Genomic DNA, 20,466 nt, shown 5'->3' with positions numbered 1-20,466 from the left:
CATTATTCCACTGATTGGCACTATTTACAGTAAAGCCTTTTCGATAAAATCCTTATTTGTTGCAGGAACCACTAACAATTTTTGCATCTTGGATCTTGTAACTCTTTTATGATCAATTTCGGTAAAAAAACTTGTAATATATTGCGGTGCAAGATTATTTAAACATTTAAAAACCATACAAAATTCTTATAAACTATTCTATCTGGTAATGGCATTATATGCATTGTTTTAAAAAAATGCTCGGTCGAAGCATTATACCTTGCATCACACATCACTCTGATAGCACGTTTCTGAATCTTATGCAACCTTTTCATAAACGGTGATGCTCCCCATAAATGACAACAGTAATCCAAGTGTGGTAAAATATAGCTATTATAAAAAAGTTTTCTTATATTCATAGGTAAAAACTGTTCCCCAATTCTACCAGTAAATCAATCACCTCAGAGTTAAAGCCCCAGTAGCTGCAAATTTTATGCATTTTATTTTCAAACCAAAGTTGGTTCATGTAAATGTGCTTACTGAAGGATGTGTATAGAAATATCACTGCTCTCTGATTTGAACCATGCCTACACGTTTTAACAGGCTGATAATACATGGGTGCCACATGCATAAAATGATGCCCTCCAGGAAAAGTACAAAAAACCGTATTTCCTGCACATACACATGATCATACCAGAAACAACCATGGTGCCATGTATTTGAATGCACAACAAACAATGGCTAAGACTTTGTTGTCATAATCTTTATTTGCCCTGTCATATGATTAGTTTTCGAAAATGGCAAGAAATCTAAAATGTTAAAATGTTTGAATTTACATTTGACTTTCGACACGTATGGCAGTGTTACACACTTTTCAGTCTTTAATAGGTCTTATTCAAAGAAAACTTGGAAAACTGAGGACATTTTGAGATCGGTTTATTACACATTCACAGCTATTGGGGCTTTAAACACTGATATGTAACAATCAATGAGAAAACCAGACATCGAGCTTTAAAATTTGCTTTATTTTGAACATTCACAGGGTAGCAAATAATCAGCACCACGAACAGTTTGAAATACTGAATGTGCGAATCAAAACCTGTCTTGACAGAAAGGGGTAAATTTCAATATGAGTTGACAAAGTTTAGGCATGACAAACTGAAAAACATGCTGTTCAGTAAATGTTGCCAAAAAATTAACAAAAGTACTGGCATCCCAAGTTGATAATGGCAAGGCATACAGAAACACTGAAAGAGATCACTCAATGCTCTGTAAACCTGTAACAAAATGAGAAGAGCGCTATCCATGGTCTCTGACATGAATGATCAGTATAATTGCTCTGCTCAGTTCTACTATGGTACAATACTCCCCAAAATGTGAAATTCAGTTTAAATCTTGCCAGTGTCTATGGGAATTGGATAATTTGTTGTCCTACTTTAATCATCAAATTCGATATCATGAGAATCCGATCCTTTCTTATAAAGTAATCATTTGGGTTTGGAATTTTATTGGTGTAAATTTCATCACTTCAGGATAATTACAAGACAATCCTAAGTATAGAAGCTGATCACAGAATAAGTATTTGCAAGGCGTAAAATGGAGCCCTCGGTTGGACACACAAGGAGAAAATATGTTTCATAGTTTCCAGATTTTCATAGTTGCCCTGTAGAGGGCAGTATTGCACATATATCCGATTTGTAAATCTTAAGCAATGAGAATAACATGGCAAGTTTTGAAAATATCAATCGTTTTAGAAGTGACTGGGACTTAATAATGTCTGAGGTACAGCCCAATCTCATTAACAGTTTAAGGTGTTCAATTGGTTAATTAAGATTTCCAGGGGAAGAGCAATAATGCAAAACTAGTTATATTACTTTGAACTTTTTATACTCTCAAATTATACATAAAAATTTCACTCATTGCACAAATCTACCCACATTTTAATACAATGTTCATTATTTGGTGGTTGCATTACAAAAGGATCACACATTTCCCAGAGTAATGAGCAGAAAGACAGACACTATAATTTTGTGTACACAGAAACATCTGTGGTGGCAGAAATCAAGTTAAAATTTGATGTTGAGTAAATTGGATATGATTGTGGTGGTGAACACTGTTGTGGACTAAACTTGCTCAGTTTGCTCTGTTGTTTAACCCTTCGAGCACCACAGTCAGTTTTTATCGCCTTTATAAAATAGACTCAGTCAATTTTTTTTTCTTCAGATTTTCTGCCAAAATTTTGATAAAAAACTGTAGCAAATGAAATGTGATGTCCATTGGGCCAAAATCGTCAAAAAAAATTGCAGAAAAATTTTGGTGGGAAAAATTACAGCACTCAAAGGGTTAAAAAGACCATCAGAACATTTGAAATGTCCAACTCAACATTAAGGTCATTAGGACAAAATCATTTTGATGGTGATTTGTATGGCAAATTAGACACACACAAATTTCTGAGTAAAAAAAATGCTGAATTGCTGAAATACATATATTAGTAAAAGCGAGCACCAAAAACCATACATATCCACATTCTCTTAAAAAAAAAAAAGTAATCTTTGAAAGCAGCAGTCACAATATTCTTAATATAAAGTTACAATATGCGATACCTTCAGATGTAAAAATTGATAAATAATGAATAAAAATAATTGAAATCTTCACTTTTCTCAACATGAAATCTTTTCTAAGAATATGCCATTTGATCCATACGAGATGTGTGTATTCCCATCTCAATGCCAGTCACCACTTTTGGCTGCAAATACAAATGAACATGTACAGTGGACATTGTGGCTCGGTAGTGAAATGAAAGATATGGCAAGGTTTTACAATAAATATTTACATACACAAAATCAACAAAAACATAAATAAATACAATGTAACATGTACCAAAGTCATCATTTGCAGTAAAAAGCAACGATATAAACTTCAGTAACAGTACTGTAGTAAGAAATTCACAAATCCCATAAACGTTTTTTGCATGCTTTTTTTTTGCCAGAATTTCGCAAACAAAGTATGTGATAAATATAATGAATAATGAGATCATAAGTATGATGTCAGTCAATATAATTTATAGTTGAAACAAACACTTATCTTGTCAATAAATGAACCCTTCAAGGCAATACAAATTAGCTATTCAGAATCCATTAAAATTACAAAGTAAATGTCAATAGCACAGAATGTATACACTCCGTTTTTCAACAATTTATCAATGTTCTGACCGTTTTATGATTCAGAATTTTCTGATATCTTTAAATACAGCTTGCACTCAAAAATCTATCAATGTCGTACATGCACTGAATTAAGAAAATTAGATGTGGTAAGGTGGAATGCGACTCAAGGACACAGATATACAGACTCAAATTTTTACAATATTTTTCTTGTAGAAGACATGTGGATTCATTCTGAAGCTTTTGAAGTGAGTAAAGTGTTCACTGTTGTGAATATCAAGAATTTATTTTCTCCCTGTAGAGTTAACACACAGCTATTTTGAATTTCAAATATATGTAAATTTACATGTAAGGTAATTTGTTTTCATAATATGATAGCACTAAAATGTGGATGGTGATTTTTGTTATTGATTTTGAAAGAGAATGGTTGAAAGTTTCCTTTTGGGAGAAAAGTTTTTCAATTCAAAGGCACACACTGCCTTAACTGATAAGTGTCAAACTTATTTTTCCCCTAAACGATAACACAGTGTTCACAAGTCACTTCACTAGGGTATCCCTCAGACTTATTAAATTAATTATAATTAGGAACAACATTAATTATTATATGATTTCATCATGTTCCCTAATCTCAGCAAAACACAGATAATTCAAGTTTTCTTTGTCAATCCTGACAGAATAATAATTTTGTACAATGACAGAAAATAACAGCAGCAAAACTGAAGTTCTCAAAATCCTTGATATCTATTTTTTGACTTGCATCTAAAATGGTTTTATTCCCATATCTGGCAACAAGGTCTGCTGAAAAATTCAATCAAAAATCTTTGCAACTTTACGCACAATGTTCATTGAATAATAAATATATGAAAAAATGAAAATTTGAAATTGCATGAATTCATATGGCACAAAGAATAAAAATAAGAAAATCTTTGCTTAAAAAAATGTTGATGAATTTCTCTTTACAACACATGTATTATGTTTAAGTAGATGGTGTGATCGTGTCCCCTATAATTTATCCAAAAATCTCTCAATCTTTGAAGTTTAATATTTTCTATCCTGTTACAATTTATCTGCAGTTTTTTCTATTCTACAATGCACAGCTATAATTCTTTGCACATTTGGCGGATGATGCCGCTGATAACAACAGCATTGCATTGTCTTTACCAAGGATCATGAATTGTCTGCAATCCAAGAGGTCAGTATGAATTAAGTTCAAGTGTAAAGATATTATGACTAATAAAAACATGACACGTAAACATTAACTTCAACTTTGCACATGGATAAATATATTTTTCCGCTTACTTTTCATTGTTTCATTTGTGGCATTTTGTTTGTTGTTCCTAACAGTGGCTGTGTATTCCAACTGTGCATTGTGTTGTATCAGTCTATTTGATGACTTTACGAGCAAATTGCTAGAGTTTTTCACATTCTTAAAATAAAGATACCCGCGTAACACCAGAAGCATATTGAATCTTATCTTCTTATGGCAGAAGATTCAAAATTTTAAGTGCAAGTGAAAACAAGGTGATGTTTACACTAGAAAGTCATTACTATGACACCCTCTTTAAATTTCAATGACATTGTTTCTGCAAGTTTGTTTACAGCACTTATATCAAAGCTGCCAATTCTAAGCTCATAGGAACTTGGCCAGCAATACCTAAAGTGACCAATAACTGATTTCATTAATACTTTGCACTTCTAATGATATTCATAACTGATTGTATTAGACCCGCCTCCTTTTGCCATAAATGGGTATATGCAAATTTGAAGCAACTGAGTGACATTAACAATTAACCACAGTATAAGACGATGACCCTTGTTAAGTTAAAGGATTGTTCCTAGATTTGCTCTTTCCACTCTTACAAATTTTGAAATGTTGTACTTTATTCTAAAAAATGCCCCATAAATTGCAACAAATATTCCTGCACATCAATTTTTCGCAGTGCATAATCAGTGATCATGGTCTTTTAGTTTCATTGTAATGTGATAAATTGTAAAGTGTGAATATTTTCATTCAGAGTTTGTTCATATTTCATGATCCATGTATATACTTATAATGACTATTTGAGGAATATTTACCAGTTTGTAAAAATATTTGAAAAACAATGTCACTGTCAACTGCTGTCTTGCAAAGAACACTGTTAACAGTCTTTTTCTCTTAAGCTCAATGATGAATTGTGTAACAGCATGCAAGCAGAGTGAAAATCCTTATGCAGTCCTCAAATGAAGACAAGGAAAGTAGCGTCACCTGCTGAGAATATGAAATTTGTCCTGTCTTCAGCTTTTCATACCAGTCTAGTTAAGCAATAACCCATCACTGTCAATGGTGAATGCTGACAAGTTCAAGGGAAAAGTTTAAGCTGGTTAAACACACCATAAGCAGTGTACATATTATTGTAAAGTGAATACCAATAATTAGAGTGATAATTCTGATGATTAAACTCACAATGCCTGAAAGTTAAATGTGCAACAACACGTCTGTGATAGAAATGAATGAATCAAACAGATTTGAACACTGAGTGTCATTGCACGTATTTGGATCAGTGTCCAACCCAAAGAATTTATGCTTTTTATCACCATTTTGAATTTCATTCAGCATTCTGAAAACTTTGACACTGAAAGCAAAAGCCATTTGATTGCGATGTGTGAAACATGATCTCCAAAACTGGTATGTCCACTTCAGGCAGTAACATTTTGCAATTTGAATATTATCTTCTTTGAAATATTCTCTCTGTTGAAAAATAGCAGGGAAAAAAATCACTGATCACAGCAAAGTAAATGTTTTTCCCTTCATATTATATTGCACTTTTTGATATTAACCCCATTCCATCAAAAACTGGAATATTCCATTCCATGCTGTGTGGGGGTAAATGGCAGTGAAACTCGCACGCGTTTGTACACACTCACGTGTTACAAAATACTGTGGAATTCGCATTTATTCCATGTAAATATCTTCCGTTGGATGTGTGTATTCAAGGAACTGATCATAGAAACTCCGGAAGGCTCTCCTGAAATGAAAAATGCACACTTGTCACTTGGAGTAAAATTTTAAGAAAGAAACATCTTTGTGTATGACCAGTTGAACATTCACTAGCACATATTTAACATTATATTATGACCGATTCTATTCAGACTTAAAGGTATACTGTCACCTGCTCCAATTTTCCCACAGTTACCATGGATAGGGAAAATCTACCCAATCACAGATTTTAAGCGGGTGGCCGCTTTTTAAAAACAGCGCCCTCACATGAGCATTTTGAATACCAAGGAACGCCCCTTTGACCATATATGGGCATATTTAGATTACAGGTGACTGTATACCTTTAAGATTTTCTAGCATACCTATCAAATAGAGAAGTTTGTAAATCTGCTTTTTGCAGAGAAGCGATAAAATGTAGTACAGCAGATGGGTACATGATGTTAAACCGAGCACTTTGCACAGGCGCTTCAAATGAACGTCAATATTACAGCAATTAAAACAAACAGGATTACTATTTACACAAAAACTGTTTCCTAGGTGATGAGATCACTCACCCAAAGGCTTCTGCAACAGGTTTTGTTGACTTGCCTTCTTCAGCAACGAAGACATGACATGCAAATCTTCTCTCTGATGGGTGCTTGGTTATAAAACCAAAATATCTGAAAGACAAAATCACCAAGAGAGACGCCATCAAAACTGTCTCTGTCTTCACTACATTTCTCCCCTGCACTATTAGAAGCATGAACTTGTTCTCTGTAAGAAATTATTTGTCATTTTTTTATTATTTGAGAAGTCACTGAATGGGGTGAAAGAATGATGAACAAAATATATTATCTTTTGCTGAGCTTTAAAGAGGCACTCCCACTTGGTAACATTTTTAAAAGACATTTTTTTAATGCCAACGGTCGATGTTTGACATGGCAACTGTGCGCAGATCGCAAGATATCAATAAAAACATGTCCTCAAAAAAGTTAAAGTTTGAATTCCGGTGGCCCACCTGAATTCAGCTTCCGAACATAGAACGTTCGGCACTGGGGCCATTGTCAACTAAGCTATGGAGTACGAGTCTACGCTGACGCTGCTGTATGCCACAGCAGTACCACTCGCGTCGGTGAGCGGTCATGTCCCATGGGAGAAAGCCGAGTCCTACTGACTCGGCAAAAAAACGAAAAACAAAGTTACTTTGCTGATTCCACCAGAATTCGCATAGGTGACTAGTACAGATAGGTGCGGTTGATACATAGTATGCATAGTGGCGCCGCGTGAGCGCGCATACCACACGCGGCGGCCGCTATGTATCGAACCACGCGTAACTGTGTGGCAGACGACAAAATGTAGTCATCAGAGGCAACTAATATTTTACACATAAAAACTGATATCTATGTGGTATTGTTTAAAATTTAATACAACTGATTGAGAATAATGAAAACAACAAAAACTAAGGTGACGTTTTAAAAAGAATTACCGGAGGTAATGCCATTGATAATGATGTATATAAAGTCATCGCAGTAGGAGGTAAATTAATTGCGTCATTCGAATGTTTTTGGACACCTTAGAATATCGTCAATCAGCACAACAACACACTTTCGGGGGATTTCGGGTCATAACCAGAAACGATCGTAAAACTTCGGGATGTGAAAAATACGCTCGGGAAATGACATGTTTTTATCGATATCTCGCGATCCGCGCGGAGTCGCCACGTCAAATATCAACCGTTGGCATTAAAACTATGTGTTTTAAAAATGTTACCAAGTGGGAGTGCCTCTTTAATAAAAAGAATGGTATAAATTTGTATATGTACATGTATGCTAATGAAGCTAACATCCATTCTATCAATCTACAACTTTGATGTGCAGTGAAGACAAATTAATCTGACATCATCATGTTAGGCTAAAAATTATTACATTTATGGTTGGTTTTCAAAAGTTTTGCCATTTTTAAAAATCACCCAGAAAAGGGCAAGTATATCTCTTTGAAATCCTCTGGTTACAAGCATGTAGTTGATCACAGGGAAACTACTAGTATCCCAAAACTCCATCACTCTCAAAGAATGTCACTTAAGAAACATAAACTATGAAGTGTAATTTTGAGTGAGAATTTAGAAATCTCTTACCTGTCATTTTTGGGATGATAGCCACAGAAAGACACATTTTTCAATGAAAAGAAATGATTATGGGAAGCCTTTTTGTCTTTGTTGCCAAGTAATTTACCCATTTTCTTCCGGACACTGTCCTTTCTCTGTAAACCATTGTACGGAAAATGAATAATCAGAATACCATACAGAAAGAATGCAAATATTGGTATGCAGCATTCAATGTGGTAAAAAGTTACACATGATCAAATGATTAACTATAACTGTAGGATTTGAGAAAATAAATGTGCGATAACTCATACACATACTTATATGTACTTCATTATTATTGCATGGACTGATGATGAAATCATGCAAAAATTGTGAAATTCCACAGTGAAAGCTGGGAATGGCGAAATGGAATACACCATACAAAATTTGCACAAAACAGTTGCACCAGGCTACATGCACATTGTATTGTGAAGCCACTTGAAACTTCAAGTACATACACTACAACGGAGGACATTGAATCAACATACAATGTATATAATATTTAGAAAACTGTGGTTTCACTAGAACTGGTGTACCTTTTTGTGATTTTTCAGACACAAAATGAACTATGATTAATATTCAGATAGCTTTTACATAATCTATGTGAAGATGTACATGAGTTGAGAAGACTGCATCAGGGAAATGGAAGTGTGCTGACAGATTACTAGTACTTTTATATGACAATTACACACAAGATATTGCTCAAGCTTTCCACTAAAAACATTCCCTAATGTAAAATATGTTGCTTGAATTTGCAAGTATAAATACTACTTTGTGCTGAATGTCAACATCTATAAAAGACATGTAACATGAGTCCTGAACAGTGCAATAGAATTATTTTGACGATGATTTTCTTTTCCCTTCTAAATCTTACTCACTTGAAGATTTTCACAATGATCATACAATGATCATACTGTGGAAAAGTAATTTTTGTTAATATGTATACACTATTTTATGCGATAGGGAAACATTTGATATTTCTGTAAATATTTATAGTAACACCATGAAGATTTAATGTGATCCTTGAGACACATTCACATTTACAGACATTCTATGATACAACAACAGTAGAATCATTGGATCTGTCAGACAGTCCATAGGTTGTCAAAGAACTTACTTCTGAGTCTGACCCAGAACCCTCCTCCTCTACCTCAGGCTGAGGGGACAAAGGAGATAGATAGAAGGAAAAATAAACAGGAAGGAAAAATAAAGAAGTGAAAGAGGAAAGCCAAGTGACCTAATCAGAAAAACTGACTAACAGCAAAGCATTGTAGTTTCATGTCCTAAATGTTTATTACCATGACAGTGATCAGCTGTTTTCAAGTTACTCGTCCTATACACACTCGGTGGTGTGAATGTGAAGAATGGACTAAAATCAGCTATATGTAAGTTGTCCTGCAGCAATTCTTCATTGACTTTGAAATAAATAACTTTAGTATTACCGTCGGGCATTTACATGTACATCTCTTGCACACCGTTGAATTGTACGTGTTTTACTGGAGCCACTCTTTCATTGGGTTCACAATACTGTTTATCAGGATGACCAATGTGACTAGGTAAAATTAAAATATCTGCTCTCAAAACCACACATCAGCAAAACATCTCTTATACAGTCTGTATACTGGTACAATATGCTAAACAGCAAGCAGTATATAAAGAGTGTGAGAGATGAGATATACCGTGAAAGTTAATTTATGCAAATACCTGTGTCATCTTTGGCTTGGATTGGTCAGTCATTTTGATACCTCTCACACTGATTTCCAAGAGAGAGAGTGTTGGAGGGCTGCTAGCGATTGTCATCCTCCGGGCTGTCACAATCTAGAGACAAAACCAAAGTGATAGCTACATGTAGATGTCAACTTTTGTGACTTTCAACTGGCATTGCTGTCTGTTCTCTGATTTCAATTGGAAGGCTTCTTTAATGTGCATACATGTATATAAGTGCAGCATATCCTTGAAGACAACTACTGTAGCCTAACTTGAAAATCAAAATGCCATTAATGAATTGATTACGACCAGGATATTAAACGATATTTTAGGTAAAAGTCAAAAAAGCATTACTGCAATGGTGTTTATTGAAATGAGCAATGCAAGAGCCCTTACAAAGTACTGTTGACCTGCAAACATTGGCATGTGAAAGATGCTGGTACCCCAAGTTACAGCTATCTTTGTGATATTCAATAATGGCTGAGCTGTTGTTTTTGAATCTGACAGAATTAATCTGTTTTTATAAAATTGACTGTTGTGTAATTTTGATATAAAGCTTGAGAAAGAGCATTTTAAAATTTGATGAACAGCTTTGTGTTTTTTTAGATTGGTACAAGGCAAATAAATTACTGTTGAGAAATAAAAGTTATCTCAGCCTATGATAGCTGCAATGAAAGTGACTTTCTGCCTGTTGATATGGTTACACTGACATGTAACTCCACATCAAATTAATTTCAGTGACTTTAATTTAGCCAACTTGAAAATGAAACCTGATGTGGTTAATTATGAGCTAAAATAAGCACTATAAAGTTCAAGTGTGGTGTGTTGTAAACTTCAATTGAGAAATAAAAGTCATTATTTTGACTAATATGGCTGCTATAAAAGAGACTTTCTGCATGTCAATATAGTTACATTGAAATGCAGTTCAATATCAAATTCACTTCTGTGGCTACAATGTAGCCTACTTGAAAATATCAGTATGAGAATATGAAACTGTACCAGTGAAGTATCATATACCCCAGTGTAATTGATATTTTGACAGCAGAACAAGCCAATAAAACACATGTCTTAGGCACTGCAGAATTTTTCACAGACACGGTATTGACAATCATAAATGTCAATAACATGTACATACCAGTATACTTCCTTTATTTGATGGCAAACTGGCCAGAGTTCCTCTACAATTCAACTGCTTTAGTAATGATTATTGTTACAAAATAAATTTTGTCTGTCATATATTTTTACACAATTTTCTTTTTTCCATCAGGCTACAGCTCTGTTTTATATCTTACTGGCATTTTTGCTCAGTCCATACAATACATTTTCTTGTTCAATTTTCAAAATCATGTCTAAGTACTGGTTGACAACTTGTAAATATTGCCTGTAGAAGTGCAATACGCAGTGTTATTGGTGACAACTGAACTCTAATCCAGACTTTCATTTGTCATCAATAACATTGCTTATCACATGCACAAGCCAAGTTTGTCGTCTCCGAACTAAAAATACGGGATTTATTCTCTGGTCGTTCTACGTCACGACAACCCGCGTCTATGTCATCAATTTTGGTGCGTCGGACTTTTTTTTTGTCAATCTTCGGTGTGCTCGTAAATATGTAAACAAACAACATGGTGGCCGATGTTTCTCCCACGATCAAAAGTCATGTAATGAAATCGATATTTTCACAGACTACGACATTACTAATCCGAACAATGTAAACACAAGAGTGTACCGCCTGTATATTCCGAAGGAATTACGTGAATAATTTGTGGAAACAACGAACTCGAAGCTGGTCGCGTATACCGTGGGTTCCGTACGCATTGCAAACAGGGTCAGGCGCGACGTTTACAGTGTTCGCGCCGTCGAGATTCAGTCGATATTTGTTCCCGAAAAATAGCGTATCTTCGTCTGTGATAAATTTCTAGGACTATGCTATCTTTGAAATAGAGTATAACTTTACGGAAGGTAGCCTACATGTAGACCGAGTGCTGTCATTTGCTCCACACACGAACGAACGTGAGCGCAGATGCACACGACGGACGACTGGAAATGATTGACAACTTGTGCACGGCGTACTGATATTTATTCCTAAAGTAGTTCAAAAGTTTAAACGCGGAATCGTCATGGAAAACTTATTTTATTTTGCAAAAAATAACAAATTATTGGCTTGTGCATGTGATAAGTATATTATTCCCTAATATTTTTCTTCATTCAGCTCGGAAAATACTCGTGACGTAATGACCGTGTCACCACTCGTCTTCGACTCGTGGTGACACGGTCATTACGTCACTCGTATTTTCCTTCGCTGAACGAAGAAAAATATTAGGGAATAATATCTAAATGTTGTGAACAATTGATTTATGACACAATTAATGCTTATATTATGTGTTTAAACGTTACTATAAGAAAACTTAATTGTTTCATGGAATACAAATATGAAATATTATCAAATGTTAAGGCTCTTGTTACTTTAACACAACACAAAATGCAATGGTAAGTTCAGTGTACGTATAGCAGACACAAACCTACCTTCTGCATTGCTTTACACAGGACATCATTGCCTTTGTGACTTGGCACTTCTATTGAACCAAGAAACTTTAGGAGAAACTTGTCAATGCACCATGCTCTTCCACCCATCCCTGTAAAATGACCAAACAAATAGAGAAATTCAGTCTTGTGATCAGCAAAGTCAGTAAACAACCAAATTACTGGTTTACCAAATGCTATACATTATAGCCTAAACAAGGGACTAGTATGTGCCTGAGGGTAGGTGACCATCTGCCCGATGTCAGGAGGGCAAATGGTCTCCTGTCTTGAGGGTACATAGTCCCTTGTTTAGGCTATAATGTTTTATTACATGACTCTGTTACATAGTTTTCACTCCAAATTGTTTGGGTTTACATGCAAATGACAATCATATGCTTTATTTCCATGTTAGTCAAAAATCCATCAAAAAGTAGACTGACTATGCAAATTGCCTTACTAGAAATTATGACAGATTTTAAGCCATTATTTCATAAGTTACCACAAAACCTAGGACCCCCTAGCTTAGTAAAGGCAAAACATACTGTATGATCACTGCCACTCACTAGCATCAGCAGACCTTACCTGGTTCACTTTCTGTGTCTTCAGATATTTCACGTACGTACACACTCGGAAAGCACCCTTCAGCACCATTTCGTAAATTCACTCCTTCATACCACAGATCTTCACACATTGCCTCTACATACACTGGATCACCGATATCCAGCTCAATCTCATCATCATGTCGTTTCAGAAACCTGAACATGGCAAGGTGTGTTTGTTGTTTCACCTCTCCATTTATACAAAGTGTGGCTGGAGAGAAGCCACTCTTCTTTTTCTCAGAGTTTTGAGAGCCTGGCAAAGGGTGAAAAAGTAAATGCTTTGAAACAGTACCAAATATTACACTTTGATGTGGAAAATGTCTACATTTATTTACTGTAACCAGGGGATATTTGTTTATAACTGGTAGTGACGTCTTACATCGCCAAAACTATGGTTCAATCAAACAAACAACAGGGAAGTAGGCTGACATTATCAAACCTTTTTCCCATGATAGTGTATACAAGATATAGGGTTTTGGAATTCTATGATCTTTATAACAAAGATATTCAACCATCATGAAAATTTACAAATGCGACAGATTCAATCATTGAGTTGTGGTGTCTTTTCAATTTGAAAAAATTTCATTTTCAGAATTTCTTCACTTTCAACAATCTAATTCTATAATTGCAAAATTTTACATACTGGACTGTTAAAGAGTTAAACTCCATTACGACAGAGCGTTTACTTTATTTATGACTTTTACATTTGGTATGAGAATAGAGTCCTGTTTTTAGTTAATATTATTTGATGAAGAGACAAGCAAAATGTTTCTTTTAAGATTGATGAAATAAGCCTTTACCATCTGTTTCATCTTGTTTGTTGAAGATATTCTTCAGTTTTGGTTTGTTGTTAGATTTTGCCTTTCGACTTGAATCTTCCAGTAGTAGAAGATTACCAGCTGACAGCATGGGTTTGTGTTCACGGCTGACAGAATCAAAGACAAAACCTGGACTCTCTGTAGGAATCACGGTGATCTCTGGAGGACTCTGCGTGCACGGTGAGTAGCCATACTCCGTCTGTTTGTCTGTTTGTAGTTCTGTCTGTTTCTTTTCTGCTTGAGCCAGCTCAGCTTGCAGGTTACCTTCTGTGCATGATATAAAAAGAGATGGTGGTGTGTATATGGCAAATATGTAGAATCAAACACTTCATGACTTGTATGTATTGTTTGCAATCTGGCAATTGTTCAACAGAGTACACCAACTTCTTGATTTCATACTGTGTCAATCATCTCCTCTTGAGTGGGTGCTGGTACCTGTGTGGAGAACGGACTGTAAAAAACTTGTCATGGTGTCTGTCATGCCAAAAGTTGATGTTGTTCAACCCTTGCACTCACAATATATGGTAAAGCATCACATGACGGTAGAATATTGTGCCTTTGGAACAGATTTTTGTACATTCAAGTATTTACAATACTTTGCTGATCTGATGCTCATGAGGACACATTTTGAAATCTGTGGAGTACACGATCTTTTCACTTCTGTGGAAATCAAAAAATTTGATTTTTTCTGTAGAGTTTACAATAGTAGCCATGACCACTTTTTGATTTCAAATGTTTGTAAATTTTAGGTTTATTTGTCTTTTTTACCAATATTGGCATGGGGATCCCTTACTTTTAATGGTGATTAAGAAGAAGAATGGTTTAAAGTTTCCATGAGGAAAGTACAGATGGGCAAAAATGTAAAACGTCTGTTTGGCCCATTTTAAAAGAACTAGATCAAACAGAGCAAGCTACGACTGATATTCCTTGGGCTACTTTGACTAATATCTGGGCCCCCTAAGTTAATGACATGCTTTTCAGCACGTACAGTGTCACTGTTTTCATAGACCCTTCAGACTTGTATACATGGAAGGATATCAGAAGGTACATTAATGTCTGAAACACAGAACTCTGAATCAAACCTGCAGCTACAGGAACTTTAGGAAGCTGTCGTCCGCTTCTTCTGCTCAACACTGGGGATGACTCAGCTGTGTTTTCATCAGTGCCGATGTAAAAAGTCTGGAGGAATGTACAGGAAGTGTTAAAACGATGACACACACAGTGAGATGAAATAAACCAAGACAGTGATTCTGCCACGGCTGGGGATGTATGCAACACTGGTAAATGATTTCAGACATGTATCATCTACATCATCCCCTAATTTGATTGCATTGATACACACTCACACTGGGGAATTCCTGGTAAAATGACATGAAAAAGCCATGGATATTTCACTGGGGTACTGCCCATAATAAAAACACTAAATGGGTTGTGGCCTATATGTATTACTGGTGATATTTATTTTGTCTGACAGTAGCTGTGTATCAGGTGCATAAATAATAAAACCTATGAGATTGCGATCTATGAAGGCTGATCAGAGTTGAAGTCTCCCAATTGTAAAAAATACAAAATGAATTTAAAATGGAACAGTGCTTAAAATGTAGACTATACGCACAGGGGACTGCAGCCATATCAAGTATTCCTGTACAAAGTGAGAATTTTTGTTTTATGGAAAACATCTTGACCAGTGATTTGGAAGGCTATTTAATCATGAAAACGTATTTTGTTGACATCTTTTGCAGTGACAATACCAGGCATGACTTTGTTACAATCAACATGGTGATTTTGTTGAGGTTTTGGAACATAGGAAATTGTAAAGAAGCAATAATTATTACCATATCTCTTGTCCCTTAAAAAATAGCATTGATATGACAGGGGGGACCCCAGTAACATAAAAGGCAAACCTTTGGTAAAATTTACCAGATACCACATGCCCTAAGCAAAACACTGCAAACAACAGAAATAATGCTTTTTCCTTGACAAGTTTGCCTGATTCTTACACAAATATGCTTACATCCCTTTTTGCCATGTGAAGCACAACCTCTCAAAGATATATTTTACCAGTAACCTAACACTGCCATGATCAACATGAAGGTCAAGCACAAAAGTGAGAACTGTGCTGCTCTCTACTTACTGTATCCTCTGTGATGTCAGATTCTTCTTCAAATATATTCAGCGTCGGTTTTGGATCACTTTCACCACTCTCGGCTTCCTCCATGATGTCTAGTTTAATCATTTCCGCTTGTAAATGACTGTCGTTGGCTCCCTGTCTCGGTTTGTGCCTCTTGTGTTCAGCTGAATAATTGACACAAAGAAAACATTATGTACTTAGCTAAGCAGTGTGTCCTTCAAGTATGTCTGGTGATCGGAGCCACCAATTTAAGGTGTTCTTTGTGAGTTAAGAATTAAGCTTTACACACATATACCAAATAACAGTGATTTCAACATATCAATGTGTCGTTCAATGATGAGGGTTGAAAATCTTTCTATTTTTTAACTGATTCAAATTCATCTGTCATGGAAGTAAAGCAATGATTGTCATTTGCAAATATACCTAAAATTTTGGAGTGAAAATAGTAAGAGTTTAAGTCCAATCAAGGGACTATGTTGCCCTCATGGCATCAGGCAAATGAGTCACCTGCCCTCGGGTACATGATATCTTCTTTGGGCTAGAATAGATAGTTGATTTGCGATATTGGATTCGAATTGGTTGATTGATTGATTGATTGATGGTTTCCAGCCTAATGAAAATTCCTGTCTTGCTGTCATGAGAAATAATTTTGTAAGATTCATCCATCATCAGAAATGTAGATCAAGATGATGATCCTCCTTCAATAAATTATTTTATCAATTTTAGAAAGTGTCGCAATTAGATTTGTTTAATAAGAGATCTTTTATATTTTCACATGCACATTTTTACACAGAGAAACAAAGTTGTTGCACTGTATCTTCACATTGACCATTTTGATGACAATTGACAAACATACAAAATTTTAAAGTATAAAAATAATGGTTGTCGTCCTACGTGTCATTCTGAAGTGATCATTGTTGTAACCGACATCTTCTTCATCTGTAGAGGGCAATTCTCCAAAGTCATTCTCAACATCCAACAAGTCTTCACTTTGGAAAGTGTCAAGGTTGATATCATGTGTCAATCTACATTGAAGCATAAGATTAAGAAAAGTATGTCAACACATTTGAATCTCAACAACATATGTTGTGACGGTCCTACTAATTACTGCCCGTAACTGCCCGTAGCTGCCCGAGGACTGCCCGAGAACTGCCCGAGGACTGCCCGAGGAGCAAGTAGGCCAAATTTCGCCAATTTTAACACTAAGCCAATAGCTTGAACTTATATTATGCCTGGCTAACCAAAAATATCATTGATTTAGTGTTTTCTTTAGCGGCTTTAGAACCCGAAAGACGCCGGGCTTTCGACGAGAAAGACGTCCCCATCTTGATTGTGAGATCATACCATTCAGTGCAAGGGGTGGTAGGCTATCAAGCTGTACACACTCGGCGAGGTTATTGTACCACCTCTCGGACTAAATGGTATGATCTCACTATCAAGCTGGCGGATGTCCTTCGAGCGGGGCCGTCTTCAGAGTTCCAAAACCGCCGGAGAAAACATCAGGTTAACGCCAAATCAATGATATTTTGGGTTGGCTGGGCATGATATAAACTGAACCTATTGGCCTAGTGTTAAAATTGGCGAAATTTGGCTCACTTTTTCCTCGGGCAGTGCTCGGGCAGTTCTCGGGCAGTCCTCGGGCAGCTACGGGCAGTCACGGGCAGTAATTAGTAGGACCCTGTTGTGATGCTATGGCCAGGAGCTATAGGGTAGGCTTGCAGACCACTCTAAGAAAGACAGACAGAGTCAAAGGTCAAAGGGCAAACCAAAGACTCTAGTATGTTGGCTCTCTCACATCTACTGTGATTAACAAAGTTCATATTTATCTTCTGAAGTGTTTATCTGTCAATCACAAATCTGAAGTTGACCCTAAACGGTCAACTTGTGAACTTTACCCTATAGATACTATAAAACTGCAACCTATTCTCATCAAGGCATCTTTATTTGTCTGTAATTCATCTGTTTAACATTTTTACTATAATTTATTTTTCCCCTCCCAAAAAAAGAGAGAAGAGCCATATCAACGATGGAGACGTACCATGTAATGGCACATACAGTGTACCCACTGCAATCACCTTAGTCTTTAACCACTTACTTGATACATCCAAATCTAAAGCTACAGTCTTACAATGCACAACATCACAACATTGTAAACAATACATTGTTAGTATCCATTGACTAACGCTTTTCCAAATCTAAATTTAAAAGATTGCCAAAATATTTTGTAATTCATTTTACATAATACTTTCATTTAACCATGCACTCTCTCTCTCTCTCCAACCAGCTAACCTAATATCTATGGCAATGACTCTTGTACACATTAGTATAAGTAAACTGCCTGTAAATTTAATCCATGGAAACCAGTGATTTTGTGACTAACCACCACGCCCTCGACACCCTTTGTTTTCAAGTCGGGTTTGGAGCCTCGCCCGTTTCGGTGAACATTGCGGTACGATCACGTCATTATGACGCAAGCTAGCCGCTTCTCTGTATGTATAAAAATATACCAGGTCACTATTAATTTAAGTTAATAACTTGGTTTATTCATTAATCAAACAATTAATCAAAACCACACTACAAATTTAGTACAATAACCGCGTCTCCACTGATAAATTAGATATATTCGCACTAGGCTTTTTATCACTCGGGTCTTTTTCTGGTGGAGGGACCGTGACCAAAAGTAAACGACTGCATGCAGTCTTTCAAAGCATCAGAAAACCACCCAACAAAGGCGGCCTTTTGCCAACTATGAATGGACGCCAGCTGATCGTAACAAATGAAGCTGGTGTGAAGTGGCCTCAAAAGGACTTCTGCACTGTGATTCGATGTACAGGCACACATCGATATCATGTAAACAATGCACAGACAGCTACCGCGTACGAAAGGATGGTTCGGCGAGCTCTATCCTTTGGGGCAAAACTTGTCTACAATGTGAAGGTGATAACTAAATCGGCCGAAGACAAAGACATTAGCCACCTCACGTTCGTGAAACAGTTTCGAAGTACATATATTCATCAACCTACCTGTACGAATTTACGTGGGCCGCTGTACCGTATCTGTTGTCGGCCATTTTGGATGAAGATGAAACAGAGGCGGATGTGTCGCCTTTAGTAGCTACCGTATTGGCAGTACATCATTTCGACAAATGTTTCAAAGTTTCTGAATTAAAGGGGAAGTCTCAGTTATTAATATTAATTTTTGATATGTATATTTCCATAGCGTTGGACTTTCTGAAGTAAATGGGAGTGATAATTTCATTATTTAATTTTTCAGAACGGTGGTGCGTTGTGCGCCCCCAACGTTATGCTCAAAAGACAAACATTTGTTCAATTTTCTCAAACAAAGCTTACTGTTCCTGCATGGGGACCGTGCTCGAATATTTGCAGCAATAATAATAGGCAATAGACTAGAGATATTTAAAATGGTCTTATAAAATAGGCCTATCCATCCCTTTGTTACTCAGGAGAATACTCTGCATTTTTATCATCCATGTTTGAAGCTCGGGTAATTATGTTCAATAAGCTTATCATATGCTACTGTAAGAGTTCTCATGTAAGTTGTGCTAAGCTTTTTTAGAGTTAGAATTATTATGATAATACTTTTTAGTGTGTTTCGTACTATTTTCTGATTTTTGAGTGGACACCGCAAACACGTGCATTTTTACGGGCCCAGAGAGGAAAAGTATAGCCTGTTGAGACTCAATATAGCCAAAATAAGCATTTGAATAATTTTATTAGTAGTTTCACATTGATATGAACTTGAGAAAGAAATTAGGTTTGTCTCGCATAAGTTGAAGTGAATATGCCCAGGCCGTGAGAACGATCATGAACAACTAGTGGTAGAAATATAATTTTATTTCGACACGCTTAGTTTTGCAGTTTCTTATGTTGGATTCGAGGGATCTTGAAGGTACGCATATTCTATAAAGTGCAAAAGAGATCTATCTGTTTCTGATTCTTGACATAAGCAAAACTAATGCGATTTTCTTGGTTTTTTCAACAATGTCTGTATGAGATAGGGCCTAATTTCAACAGTAATTTTACACAGATACAAAGTTAATTTCTCATTCTTTATCACTTTTCATCATGTGACGGGAATACAGAATGGTTATTTGAACTATTGCTTTTTCTGATTCGATATTGTGTGATTCATATATTGTATCTTAGCTGGGGTGGTTGGATAATGCATGGGAAACAATGATTAGAGTTTTTTAACACATCAGAAAAAACGGGAAAAGACACAGGTTTCGAATGAGCGGAATTGCCATAGACGATTTTCTCCCTATTCACGATGCACATAAATTGGCAGGAAAAAAGATACCAGAGAAACTTTTATGTATAGGCCTATCGATGCCTATGGGGGATGATACTGACTTTAACAGGCTATAATCCCATTATCAACTCTGCTTGTAGATCTAACATGTGCATCAGAAACACGCATCGTTTAAAA

General features: G+C 36.0%; 1 protein-coding gene across 2 annotated transcripts; it reads right to left on the bottom strand.

Moving 5' to 3' along the window:
- Nucleotides 1-1,894: 1,894 nt before the first annotated feature.
- Nucleotides 1,895-19,125, bottom strand: LOC139123246 (C-Jun-amino-terminal kinase-interacting protein 1-like). 2 transcript variants are annotated; one of them, XM_070689374.1, is made up of 12 exons: nt 19,041-19,125; nt 16,912-17,042; nt 16,021-16,181; nt 14,969-15,065; nt 13,869-14,153; nt 13,052-13,321; nt 12,473-12,582; nt 9,944-10,057; nt 9,357-9,395; nt 8,231-8,355; nt 6,672-6,776; nt 3,556-6,145 (listed from the first exon to the last, which is right to left on the bottom strand). In XM_070689374.1, the coding sequence occupies exons 1-12, from the start codon at nt 19,085-19,087 to the stop codon at nt 6,073-6,075; spliced, it is 1,557 nt and encodes a 518-aa protein (XP_070545475.1). In that variant the 5' UTR covers nt 19,088-19,125; the 3' UTR covers nt 3,556-6,072. The 2 variants fall into 2 exon arrangements, with proteins under 2 accessions (XP_070545476.1, XP_070545475.1); XM_070689375.1 differs by lacking the exon at nt 9,357-9,395 and having other exon boundaries at nt 1,895-6,145.
- Between the last annotated feature and the right edge of the window lie 1,341 nt (nt 19,126-20,466).

This window comes from Ptychodera flava, chromosome 22 (genome assembly GCF_041260155.1).
Source record: "Ptychodera flava strain L36383 chromosome 22, AS_Pfla_20210202, whole genome shotgun sequence".
NCBI lineage: Eukaryota > Metazoa > Hemichordata > Enteropneusta > Ptychoderidae > Ptychodera > Ptychodera flava.
The sequence above is the reverse complement of the archived record's forward strand: the minus strand, read 5'-3'. Positions and strand labels throughout refer to the sequence as shown.